The 11,914-nt window shown below is 60.7% G+C and overlaps 1 protein-coding gene across 1 annotated transcript in view; it reads right to left on the reverse strand.

The window, feature by feature from the left end:
* Positions 1-9,298: 9,298 nt before the first annotated feature.
* Positions 9,299-11,914, reverse strand: part of IL5RA (interleukin 5 receptor subunit alpha) — a 37,598-nt gene continuing 34,982 nt past the window's right edge. The window contains exon 12 of the mRNA XM_066244764.1: positions 9,299-11,137. Coding sequence (XP_066100861.1) covers positions 11,051-11,137 — 87 coding nt within the window. The 3' untranslated portion in view covers positions 9,299-11,050. The remainder of the gene's footprint in view (positions 11,138-11,914) is intronic.

The following is an 11,914-nucleotide window of genomic DNA, read 5'->3' on the forward strand; positions in this document are numbered from 1 at the left end:
CTTGTCTTCTGGGAGCATTCTTCCTGCCGGCCTGCCAGGGGACATGTGACCCCACCCTGTGCTAGTCCAGAATCCGAGGTCCTAGACGGACTCAGGCGTCTCCGGCCAGGATCCAGAGCTAGAGGGACCCCCCCCCAACCCAGGATCCAGAGCTAGAGGGACCCCCCTCCACCCCCCACCAGACTACTGCTCTGGAATGGACGACCTTGCCGACACCATTTCAGATCCCACAAACAAATGTCCTGAAGGTCCCAGCAAAGTCTCCCATATATTCCCAGCGGAGGCTATCTGTTATTTGAAAGAAGGTTTTTTTTTCCCAACCCCGTGGTTAAAAAAGGAGAAAAATCTAACCCTGAGCATCAAAGGCCCTTTTATTAAAAAAAAAAAAAATCTGTGATAAGAAATGAAGCTCAGACCCAGCCCCACGGAGCCCTCCCCGCCCCCCACCCCCACCCCCGGACCACGGCTTGCTCCCTGTGTCTCACCTCTTGTGCCTTTGGGTCGCACGGCTGCCCTTTCCTGCAATAACCCCTCTCCCACTCTTCCTTCTCCCCCAGCGTCCCCCTGATAATCCCGAGTGTCCTCGGAGGGGAAGCCTCCCCACACTCGGTCCCCTGGGAACGCATCCTTGCTCTGCACGAGCTGCAGGTGGCCCCGTGACTCCCACGCGTGCAGTGACGAATCAGGCCGTCCTTCGGGGAACCTCTTGTACTGTTCACCCTGCGTGTCCCCACTCCGTCCTGTATCCTCCTCGTCTGTTTGTGCCTCGTCTCCCCATCTAGATTGTGAGCTCCTCGGGGGCAGGGGCCCCGGTCTGTCTTCCATGTACTCCCCCCTCGTGCCTTGAAATAAATGCTCGTTGATGAACTGATCGAAGGGGTTTTTGCAGTAGCATTTTGCCTCGGTTGCCCGACGGTGTGAACCCACCGGGGAAGACGGTCCTTACTCCCATATAGGTGGCGGAGAGCGTCAGGAGGCCTCTGGCTTCTAGTCCTTTTCTCTCCCAGCTCTGTGACCTGATACACTCGGCCCCCCGGGTTAGCGGAGTCCGACTGGGCTTGGGGGAATCCTGTAGAAAGTACCTCAGGGTCCTGGTTTCTCCACAGACCGGTGGGGTCTGCCAGAAAGTTCGTGCCAGTTCACAGAGTTTACCAACCCAGTGGAGTAGGAAGATTCTAGAGCGCTGGTTTCAACATTTTTCCACTTGGGGACTGGGGAAAGGAGGAGAATTGTGTGGGGGACTGCCAGGGCAGAGATCACCCTGAACGTAAGGGACTTCGACTAAGATCCCGGGGTCTGTCCTCTTCATACAACACCAGGGGGGTTTGCTCTTCCATGGACCGGCGGCTGGAAACACTGCCTTCGAGGCACCTTCCCCCGAACGCCTCAGCTTGTTGGCTCCCATGAGGGTCGCAGGTTGGGGTTCTCTGGTTGCAAGCAGCAGAAAGAGCTCTGGCTTACTCCAGGGCGCACCCAGGCGGACCCAGCTTAGAGCCCATGAACCACGGACGTGCTGAGTCACCAAGCCCAGGTGAGACTAAGAACCGAGCCACCCTGAGGATCCAGCCTGTAGAAAGTGTGGAAAAGTCTTTCCCAGGTGCCGTTGTGTGTGGGGGCTGGGGGTGGTCAGTGAGCTCTTTTCCCCAATGCTGATGCCTCTCTCTGCTCAATAGCCTAATTTCTAGAAGACATTGGTGTCACACAGCCAGAGCACCTTGATCACGCCAAGCCTGTGCTCGCCAGGGGAGGGGACATTTGTCAAAGGAAAACCGAGGGAAGGTGTCCGGAAGGGAATAACTCAGGAAAGGTCTCAGCGGCACTGTTTATGCCCTTCGAGGGGACTGCCCCAGACCCCAGTCCCCATGTATGTGCTCGGGGTGGTGGCAGGTACTCTTACTTAGGATTGTTGCCAGGGACTCGGGGCGGGGGGGCCGAGGGAAGGGGCTCTTCGCCCCTGTAACCTACTCAGGTGCTCGCCCTGACCCTCTGACTCTGTGTGTTGTCCCCGTGCGACTTAACTGGGTGAGAGGAAGCTGCTTTGCCAGGTAGCCGGCGGAGTCTGCCTGCCCTCCGTACAAAGCAGCGTCTTTCTGCGGGACCGGAAGAGGCGGAGGGACGCTGTCTCGCATTCTCAGGTGAGCTCAGCATTCCTCCAGCCTGCGCCGTGAGGACCGCCAGACGCTTTTATGGTGAGACAGAACGGTCACGCCATTCCTACCGTCCAAGGTTGGGTGACTTCCATTCGGGGAGAGCCGTGTCCAGCCCTGACGAACCTTCTCCCCGGGGCCTCCCCACCCCCTTCCCCGACCGCAGGCAGGCTCAAAGAATGCCGTGTTGCATGAAGGACAGAGCTAGTGCGTGCTGGCCAGCTGCTACATGTCCCGTGGTCCTTAAAGTCCCGTGATCAGCGGCCGCTGGTTCTCGCACCCTGCCGTGTTACCAAGGCGGCTGCTCCCCGTTATCCGGGGTGGACGGGGTAGACGGTGTCCTCCTATTGTTACAGCCGGAACAGTTGTCTGGCCAGCCGTGTGATTTGAGGAGCGCGCCCTTTTAAAACCAAGGGTTTATGGTCCGTCTCTGGACACACCTGAAATGTGTCCCTCACAAGTGACAGACACGGGGCTCCCAGGGCGGCCTCACATGGCGGTGGGGAGGGTGGCCCCTGGCGTCGGACGGCCTGGGGTGCCTCTGACGAGCGCCGTTCCTTACGTGGGAGTGAAGTTTGCGATACCCCAAAGGCACACTCTCCAGACACCAGCCAGTATTTTATTCACCAGTTCCTGTCCTTTCTCTCCGGGAACTTGAGACGGTCACCAACCAGGCATGGAATGTGGGTGCTGCCCGTGACCAGAATGAGTTGAACTCACCAACCCACCCACGACCAACCCCCTTTTATCTAAAGATTTGCATTTCTGAAGATAGAAAGATTCGCATTCAATTGCGTTCATAATGGGATAAATAAAAGTACGGAACCACATGACCCTTCAGAAAGGACAGGAGGGCGGCAGGGCCCTCAGGCAAATGCTGGGCTCGCCCCCCACACCACCCTCGGGCTCCAGCTGGGCACTGGGCTGGCCTCTCCCTGACACCCTGGGCCTGCCGCCTGCACCTGCTCTGTATGTCCTCTCCTGACCTGGCCCTGACGTATGTCACGTCCTCCCCGGCCCCGTGGCCGGCAGTCTCCCGGGGCCCAGGGAGTCAGGACTGGCCTGCAGCTCAGCAGGAGAGCAGGGGGTCCTGAGGAGGCGGAGGGAGCCGGTGCTGAGATGTCTCAGGCGGAGACCTGGGAAGTTCCCCTGCTGACCGGTCCAACCCGGCCTGGCCTGGCCTGGGGCACGGCCGTCCTGAAGTGGGACTCAGTCACTCCACAGGGGGTTAACTGCTAGCCACCTGCCGCAGCAGGCTGACCCAGGCACCCACCGGGGAGCGCATGGCCGTGAGAAGGAGAGCGCTGGCTTCGGGCCACAAAAGGAAGAGAGGAAGGCACTCCGGGACGGACGCCAGGTCACCTGGTTTGGAGTCAGCCTGGGGGTGGAGAAGCTGCGGGACCAGGCCAGCGTTTGGTCACAATACGGAGAAGCACTGACAAGAACAGCTGGCGGCGGTGATGCTCCTGGTAGTGCCAGTCGCTGGGCAAAGCAGCCCGGCGCTCTGGTGACCAGCACTGTTTGTGGCTGACGCATGGGAACAAGGCTGAGCGGCCAGAGGTTCGTCCCGGGCACAGAGTGACCGAGGAGGGGGCAGGAGTTCTGGTGCTGGCACTTGTGAGTGACTCCAGGCCCCGCTCAAAACACTAGGTAGATGAGCCTGACCAGGCGGTGGCGCAGTAGATAGAGCGTCGGACTGGGATGCTGAGGACCCAGGTTCGAGACCCCGAGGTCGCCAGCTTGAGTGCGGGCTCATCTGGTTTGAGCAAAAGCCCACCAGCTTGAGCCCAAGGTCACTGGCTTGAGCCCAAGGTCACTGGCTTGAGCAAGGAGTCACTCAGTCTGCTGAAGCCCCCCCCCCCCGGGTCAAGGCACATAAGAGAAAGCAATCAATGGACAACTAAGGAACCACAACGAAGAATGAATGCTTTTCATCTCTCTCTCTTCTTGTCTGTCTGTCCCTATCTGTCCCTCTCTCTGTCTCTCTCTCTCTCTGTCTCTGTGACACAAAAAATTATTAAATAAAACACTAGATAGACAAGAGGTAGAGAACAGATAGATAATTAGACAGATAGGTGTGTAGATAATAAAGGGATGGGTGATAGATGATTTATAGATAACTATATATGATAGAGATTAGATTAAGACTTAGCTAGACAGAAAAACAGATGATAGATAGTTGGTAGCTGTGTATGATGGAGATGATAGAGATAGATAACTGATAGAGATGTTGGTTCCCACCCGGGAGAGAATCAGGCAGGGAGCTTCCCGGGAAGGAAGCTGTAGGGTTGTTGACAGGTGGCAGGGACACAGGCGGGCTGGGGGGGAGGGTAGGACCCCCGAGAGAGCCGCATGGCGCTGGGTGCCGACTTCTCTGCTCCAAAGCACACAGCGCGGCGGCTGCTCCTTCCTCCTGGCGGTCAGCGTTGTCACCTGTTGGCCGTACCTGACTTCCAGTGTTTCAGAGCTCATTTTTCAGACTTCAAGACCAGGGGTTGCCAGATAAAATATGGGAGGCCCAGGAAAACTTGCATTTCAGATTTAAAAAAACAAAACAGCTTTTACAGAATAAACACATCCCACCTGCCGGGCTCACCACCTGCTCTGGATGAATAAAGACGCGCTGTAACCCGACCACAGCAGAGCCCGGACACTCGACAGCTGAAAGCACTTTCAACCTAGCCCTTGACTGCGAAGCCGGCCGGCCCTGAGCTGCAAAGGGCCCCAGCGTTTTCCTGTTGATTTCACTCCAGCAACTCTCCCGCCCCCACGGCCCTGTTCTCTCCCTTCAGCCCCTGCAGGGCCACATCTTTGCCTTTTATCTTCGTAAATGAGATAAACTGGTAGCACACCTTCACGGGGAAGAGGAACCGTCCCTAGAGCTCTCACCTCAGGCGCACCTGTGCAGGTAGGAGAGAACCAGAGGCACACACAGCCCCCGCCCCTGGCAGGAGATGCACCTGGAGCCCCGGGCCGGCCGGCTGCCGGTCCAGGGAGCTGCGGCTGGAGCCAGAGACGCACCAACTGTGAGTTCCTGCCCCTTCGTTATGACTCCGTTTCTGCCGTCACCTCGCAGTGCTCGCTAGGGCGTCTGCAGCTGGGGCCAGGGTTCTTTAAGACCGACGCCGGATAGCCTTTCCTCGTCCGGCGCACCTTTGAGAAATGCGCCTTCGTTTCCCTGGCCTGGCTAAGTTCAACCAGTTTCTACCCGGTGGTTAAAGCCGCCAAGACCGGCGGGTCCCTGTTCTTGACTCTGGGCGTTTATACTTTAAATGAGAGAGACGGGTGTTAAATAACGTCGTCAGTGACCAACAGACTCACACAGAAGAGACCCGGGGATGCAGAAGGAGACTCCTGGTGGCCGAGGGCCGAGACTTAGGGCGTAAGATGTCAAGAAGGTGAGAGGAGACTGAAGAGGTGTTTCTGCCAGAGACGGCGTGTGCAGAGGCGGGGAGGACAGGGGGGGACAGGGGAGGACGGGGGGGAGGATGGAGGGAGGATGGGGAAGGACAGGGGAGAACACAGGAGGACAGGGGAGGACGGGGGGGGACAGGGGAGGACGGGGGGGACAGGGGAGGACGGGGGGGAGGATGGAGGGAGGATGGGGAAGGACACGGGAGGACACAGGAGGACAGGGGAGGACGGAGGGGGGGGGCCAGGGGAGGACGGAGCCGGCCTTGGGGACAGACCCGGCAGCAGAGCTGCTGACGAGCCAGCAGAGGGAACCTTTTTTTTAATTTAATTTTATTTTTTTTTCTGAAGCTGGAAATGGGGGGGCAGTCAGACAGATTCCTGTATGCGCCCGACCGGGATCCACCCGGCACGCCCACCAGGGTGCTATGCTCTGCCCATCTGGGGCATTGCTCTGTTGCATCCAGAGCCATTCTAGTGCCTGAGGCAGAGGCCACAGAGCCATCCCCAGCGCCCGGGCCATCTTTGCTCCAATGGAGCCTTGGCTGCGGGAGGGGAAGAGAGAGACAGAGAGGAAGGAGAGGGAGAGGGGTGGAGAAGCAGATGGGTGCTTCTCCTGTGTGCTCTGGCCGGGAATCGAACCCGGGACTTCTGCACGCCAGGCTGATGCTCTACCACTGAGCCAACCGGCCAGGGCCCGGAACCTTTTTTTTAAAAGGAGTTTGCACTTGATGGGGGCGGGTCATGGATGGGTTTTGGACCCGGGAGTCACAGGCAGATGTGCCGTTTACACAGACTCCTCAAAGGCAGGAATTCCAGGAGGCAGGTTCCGAGGACAGGCAGTGAGGACTGGTGGAGACCAGGGGCTCTAGAGGGGGAGTGGGAAGCATTCCGTCCCGTTTGCAGATGCGGACCATGTCCCCGTCACTTGTGTTAACATTTGTCACCCGGAACTGCGTTGACATGCGCGTCTGTCACCTAACACGGGGTTACTGCGGGGTGGGGAGGAAAAATAAAAAGCAAGACCATCTTTTAGTTCAATACAATTTAAAAAAACAACAACAAAAGAATGGTCTTCTAAAAGGCTGTGTCTGGAGACTCGATCTGCAGGCCGGGAAGCAGGGATGGAGGAGCCACTGAGTGACTGTCACCCAGGCTCCCGGGCTCACCCTCCGTCCAGCTCTAATCAGGTTCCCCGCCCGCGTGTGCCGCCCGCCGGCGTGCCTGTTTTCAGTCCTGTCCGTGCTCCCGGAGATCTCGTTCCCCTCTGACCAATCAGCACCTGAGGCTCGTTCATCCCGCCGGCAGAGGGTCCTGGTCCGGGCGAGTCTCGCCCTGGAGGAGTCTGGGTTTTTAATCCTGTGGTTCTCTGCACACATCTCCCCCGTCTACACACCCGGCTGAGGCCCGAGGCTTTCCGACAAGGGTCAGGCGGGTGCGCGGCGGGCAGACAGCCCCCTCCAGCCCCTGGCCCCTGCGGCCACTCAGACAATTACAAAGGCCAAAGAGAGAGCCGGGGCTGAACTCTCACGGGCAGGGATGTCGTGGACAGCCCCTGTGTGTCCGGGCTGGTGACTGAGGCTTTGAGGAGGAGGTGTCTGTCCATCTGTCCAGCGTCTCGTCCACTTGCTGACGAGGGGACTGACTGTTCAGTGAGCACGTTCACTCTCTCCAGCCGTGAGCAGGCCGGTGGCCGCTCTCTCCCGCAGCCCTACGCCTCTCGTACGGCCACGCGTACGTCACACTGAGCCGCCCCGTGGGCAGGACGAGCAGGCCACGGAAGCCAGATGTTCAGCACACGTCTCCCAACATTTCCAGCCACATTGTCGCTGACGCCTGCCTTTCCTCTCTGTGACGCCCCCCCCCCACCCCGTGGGCCTCGATCTCGGTCATGTACCCCTCGGGGAACCGGGCCGGGGGGCACGAGGGGTTAACAGGGTCCATAAGCATCTCTCCTTCCTGAGGGTCACGCCGTGTCCAAACACGCAGATGGAAAGGCGCGTGTCACAGGCGCCCAGCCTCCCGGAGCACAGTCCAGGGGATCTAGACGTCCTGGCTGGACGGTCAGTCAGCAGGGCACTGCCTCCGGGGTGAGGGGAGCTGGGGCCCAGAGCGACACCCTGCGTACGAAGGCTTCACAGAGGCGGGGACAAGGGAGGGGGCTCCCACAGCCTGAGCACGAGTCCTGTGAGCTGGGCAATGAGGAAGGAGGCCATGATGCCCGACACCCATCCCGGGAGCCGGGTGCTACTCCACCTCGGTGCCCCGGGCATGGCCGGCCCTCGGGGGAGGCAGTTCTGATGCCGGCTCCACACCCGACAGGGAAGGGGCCACATGGAGCAGTTCCTAGGCAGAGGCAGGGTCCGCCATCCGAGGGGTCCCAGCTCCGGTTTGAAAGAGAGAGTGGAGCAGCAATGCGCCCAAAGGGGCCGCAGGTTCGGCCGGATGTTTCCGTCACTGCTTCTTTAGCAGTTAGCTTTCAAACCTGGGCGTTCATCAGCACCGCCCGGCAGCTCTGTCCCTCCAGACGGGGTCAGGAGCCCACGGCAGCGTTGCCTGCGAACGTGTTAGAAAGGTAGATTGTCCGAGGGCCTTGGCCCCGGGACCCCCCCCCACCAGAAACCCCACGGGTGGGCCCAGCGGTCTGTGTTGTCATGACCCTCCTCCGGGTGCTCCTCACGCACATTCACGCCCAGTCCTGGGGCCACGGGGACCCGCTACTCAACTCCCCGCCATGCTGTCCCCTAACTGTCCCTCTGAGCCTCAGCGGTCGCCTCTGTGGAAGGGGGTGTCAGAGTGACGACGTCGGCCTGTCAGGCTTAGGGACAGTGCGGGAGGCTCGTGGCTCCTCACCCCGGCGACACAGCTCCCACACGGGTGCCACGGCTCCCCACCCCGGTGCCACGGCTCCCCACCCCGGTGCCACGGCTCCCCACCCTGGTGCCACGGCTCCCCACCCTGGCGTCACGGCTCCCCACCCCGGTGTCACGGCTCCCCACCCCGGTGTCACGGCTCCCCATCCTGGTGCCACGGCTCCCCACCCTGGCGTCACGGCTCCCCACCCTGGTGCCACGGCTCCCCACACGGGTGTCACGGCTCCCCACCCTGGTGCCACGGCTCCCCACACGGGTGTCACAGCTCCCCACCCTGGTGTCACGGCTCCCCACCCTGGCGTCACAGCTCCCCACCCCGGTGTCACGGCTCCCCACCCCGGTGCCACGGCTCCCCACCCCGGTGTCACGGCTCCCCACCCTGGTGCCACGGCTCCCCACCCCGGCGTCACAGCTCCCCACCCTGGTGCCACGGCTCCCCACCCCGGTGTCACGGCTCCCCACCCCGGTGTCACGGCTCCCCACCCTGGTGCCACGGCTCCCCACCCCGGTGTCACGGCTCCCCACCCTGGTGTCACGGCTCCCCACATGGGTGTCACGGCTCCCCACCCGGCAACACGGCCCCCCACACGGGCGACACGGCCCCCCACATGGGCGACACGGCTCCCCACCCCGGTGACATGGCTCCCCACCCCGGTGACACGGCTCCCCACACGGTGACACGGCTCCCCACCCCGGGGTCACGGCTCCCCACCCCGGGGTCACGGCTCCTCACCCCGGGGTCACGGCTCCCCACCCCGGGGACACGGCTCCCCACACCGGTGACACGGCTCCCCACCCCGGTGACACGGCTCCCCACACCGGTGTCACAGCTCAGGCTGCCGGAACAAAGGACCACAGGCTGGCAGGTGACTTAGAAACAAGACATTTATTTCCCCCGGTTCTGAGGGCTGGACGTCTGAGACCAGGGTTCCGGTGTGGCCGGGTTCTGGTGAGAGCCTTCTCCCTGGTCCCAGACTGCTCGTGTCTCCACATGGGGCAAAGGACACTCTCCCGGGTCCCACGCACGGGGCCTCCAGCCTCAGGACCTGATTACCCCTCATGGTCACATGGGAGGGAAGAGGTGCACACGGGAGTTGGGGGTAGATCACAGCACGCGGCCCGTGACTCTACGGAACGAGCCACAGCTGGCAGCGGTCACAGAGCTGTGCCCGCCGTCCTGGGCCACCTCCCTGCGGGCTGCCGGGCTGTCACCAGGACAGCCAGCCCTGGGTGTGTCTGGTCATCAGTTTGCCCCTTTCTTGAGCCGAAACCAATGGAACCAAGTCCAGAAACAGTGCCGTGGGGGGCAGAGCACCGACATGTCCTTCCCTGCCCCCCCCAGTGCAGGGGTGACCGGTTCCTCCTGCCCTCCCTCTGCCCAGGATGGACACACCGGTGCCTGGTTCTCCCTGTAACCGTCACCCGTCCCTCGTGAGAGGGCACCCAGCCTCGATGCACATTCCAGGAGGGTGCTGCCGGGGCGGGCAGTCCTGTCTGGGGTGGGCTGGTTGATGCAGAGGCCCGTAGTGGCCCTTCCTGAGAGCCAGGGGCCACCTGCTGCTCCCTGAGCAGACGCCAAACAGGTTGCCCTGCAGTCTGCACCCTCAGACGTCTGTTCCTGATGCTCATGCTTGACCCAGGGCTCCCCTCACGACCCGGCTCTGCCCGGCGCCTTTGTTCAGGTGTATCCCAGAGTTTCCGGGCTTCAAATCCTGTCTCCCTTTTGGTCAGGAGCGACGTGGGAGCTCTTCCTGTTTTTAAATTAGTTTGGCTCAAATGATGCCACCTAGCTCGTGCCTGTAGAGCTTGAGAGGCTCTCTGTTCTCTCTCTCTCTCCCTCTCTCTTTCTCCCTCTCTCCTTCTCTCTCTCTCTCCCTCTCCCCCCCCCCTCCCATTCCTTCCACTCATTCCCTCTCTCCCTTTCTCTCTCTCTTTCTCTTTCTCAAAACTATTCAAGAACTCGGGGGGAAAAATAAGGCACCGTGGCTCCCACTTGTAAGAAAGACAGTTTGGAACCCATGTTCAGGATTCACTCCGGGCCAGTGCACGGTGCTTGCTTCCTGAGATGTGAACTCAAACCAGCACCGCAGGGTGGCGAGAAACACAGCTGACCATGGCTTTTAACACTGTCTCCCGCCCAAAGCATTCAAGCGAACTGCTGGAATCGCACAGACAGCCATGCCACCGCCTGGCACAGGGTGGGGACGAAACACATGGCGAACGGCCGGATCCATCAGCCAGGCGCCCCAGGTGAGGGAGGCGGTTTGGAGGCAGCACCCGCAGGTATAAGAGCTACGCCTCTCTGAGCTCCGTAAATCCTGGACGCCTCTTAGCCACAGGGAAGCACAGTCCTCGCTCTCCTTCCCTCGGAGGGCGGTGTGGGAGCACGCAGGCACAGTCTACGCCGCTGCTGCCTCTGTCAGAACACCGGGTCCTCCAGCGCCTCCGTCCCGAGCTCCTCCACGGCCGTCAGAACACCGGGTCCTCCAGCGCCTCCGTCCCGAGCTCCTCCACGGCCGTCAGAACACCGGGTCCTCCAGCGCCTCCGTCCCGAGCTCCTCCACGGCCGTCAGAACACCGGGTCCTCCAGCGCCTCCGTCCCGAGCTCCTCCACGGCCGTCAGAACACCGGGTCCTCCAGCGCCTCCGTCCCGAGCTCCTCCACGATGCTCACCAGCTCGCTCCCCGTCTCGCCCGAGCCGGCTTTCTGCAAAACAGAACATCCTTAGCTGTCGTGCATGGGATGTCTTGTATCTCGAACTGCTTCACAATCGACAATTTTCTTATTATTGTTTTCTCTGTTTTGCCTCTAAACATAGTACTTGTTCACTGAAGATGCTGTGGGAAATAAATTAGAAAGAAAACAAAAAGAAATGATCGGCAAACCCGTCCCCCCAGACACGGCCCACGGTTTCTCCTCGGCCACTTCTTCCTGAGAATGAAGCTATCTTTCCAGTTACGGGACGTCAAGGGGACACAGGGCTGCATGGACCAGTCTCTTCCTGCAGCACCGTCTCGTGTGACACTCCCTTCCGGGAGCCCTGGCCGCGTCACTGTCAAGGGCTCCGTCCTATTTTGTCCACAGTTTCCATCTAGGTCCAATTTTGTTGATTATAAATAATACCGATACAAATTAGAAAATTTGTGATAAAAAATAACACTGCCTGGGCCCTGACCGGTTGGCTCAGCGGTAGAGCGTCAGCCTGGTGTGCAGGAGTCCCTGGTTCGATTCCCGGCCAGGGCACACAGGAGAAGCGCCCATCTGCTTCTCCACCCCTCCTCCTCTCCTTCCTCTCTGTCTCTCTCTTCCCCTCCCGCAGCCAAGGCTCCATTGAAGCAAGGTTTGCCCAGGCGCTGGGGATGGCACCATGGCCTCTGCCTCAGGCGCTAGAGTGGCTCTGGTCGCAACAGAGCGACGCCCCGGAGGGGCAGAGCATCACCCCCTGGTGGGCATGCCGGGTGGATCCCTGTCGGGCTCATGCGG

This window comes from Saccopteryx bilineata, chromosome 10, assembly GCF_036850765.1.
Source record: "Saccopteryx bilineata isolate mSacBil1 chromosome 10, mSacBil1_pri_phased_curated, whole genome shotgun sequence".
NCBI lineage: Eukaryota > Metazoa > Chordata > Mammalia > Chiroptera > Emballonuridae > Saccopteryx > Saccopteryx bilineata.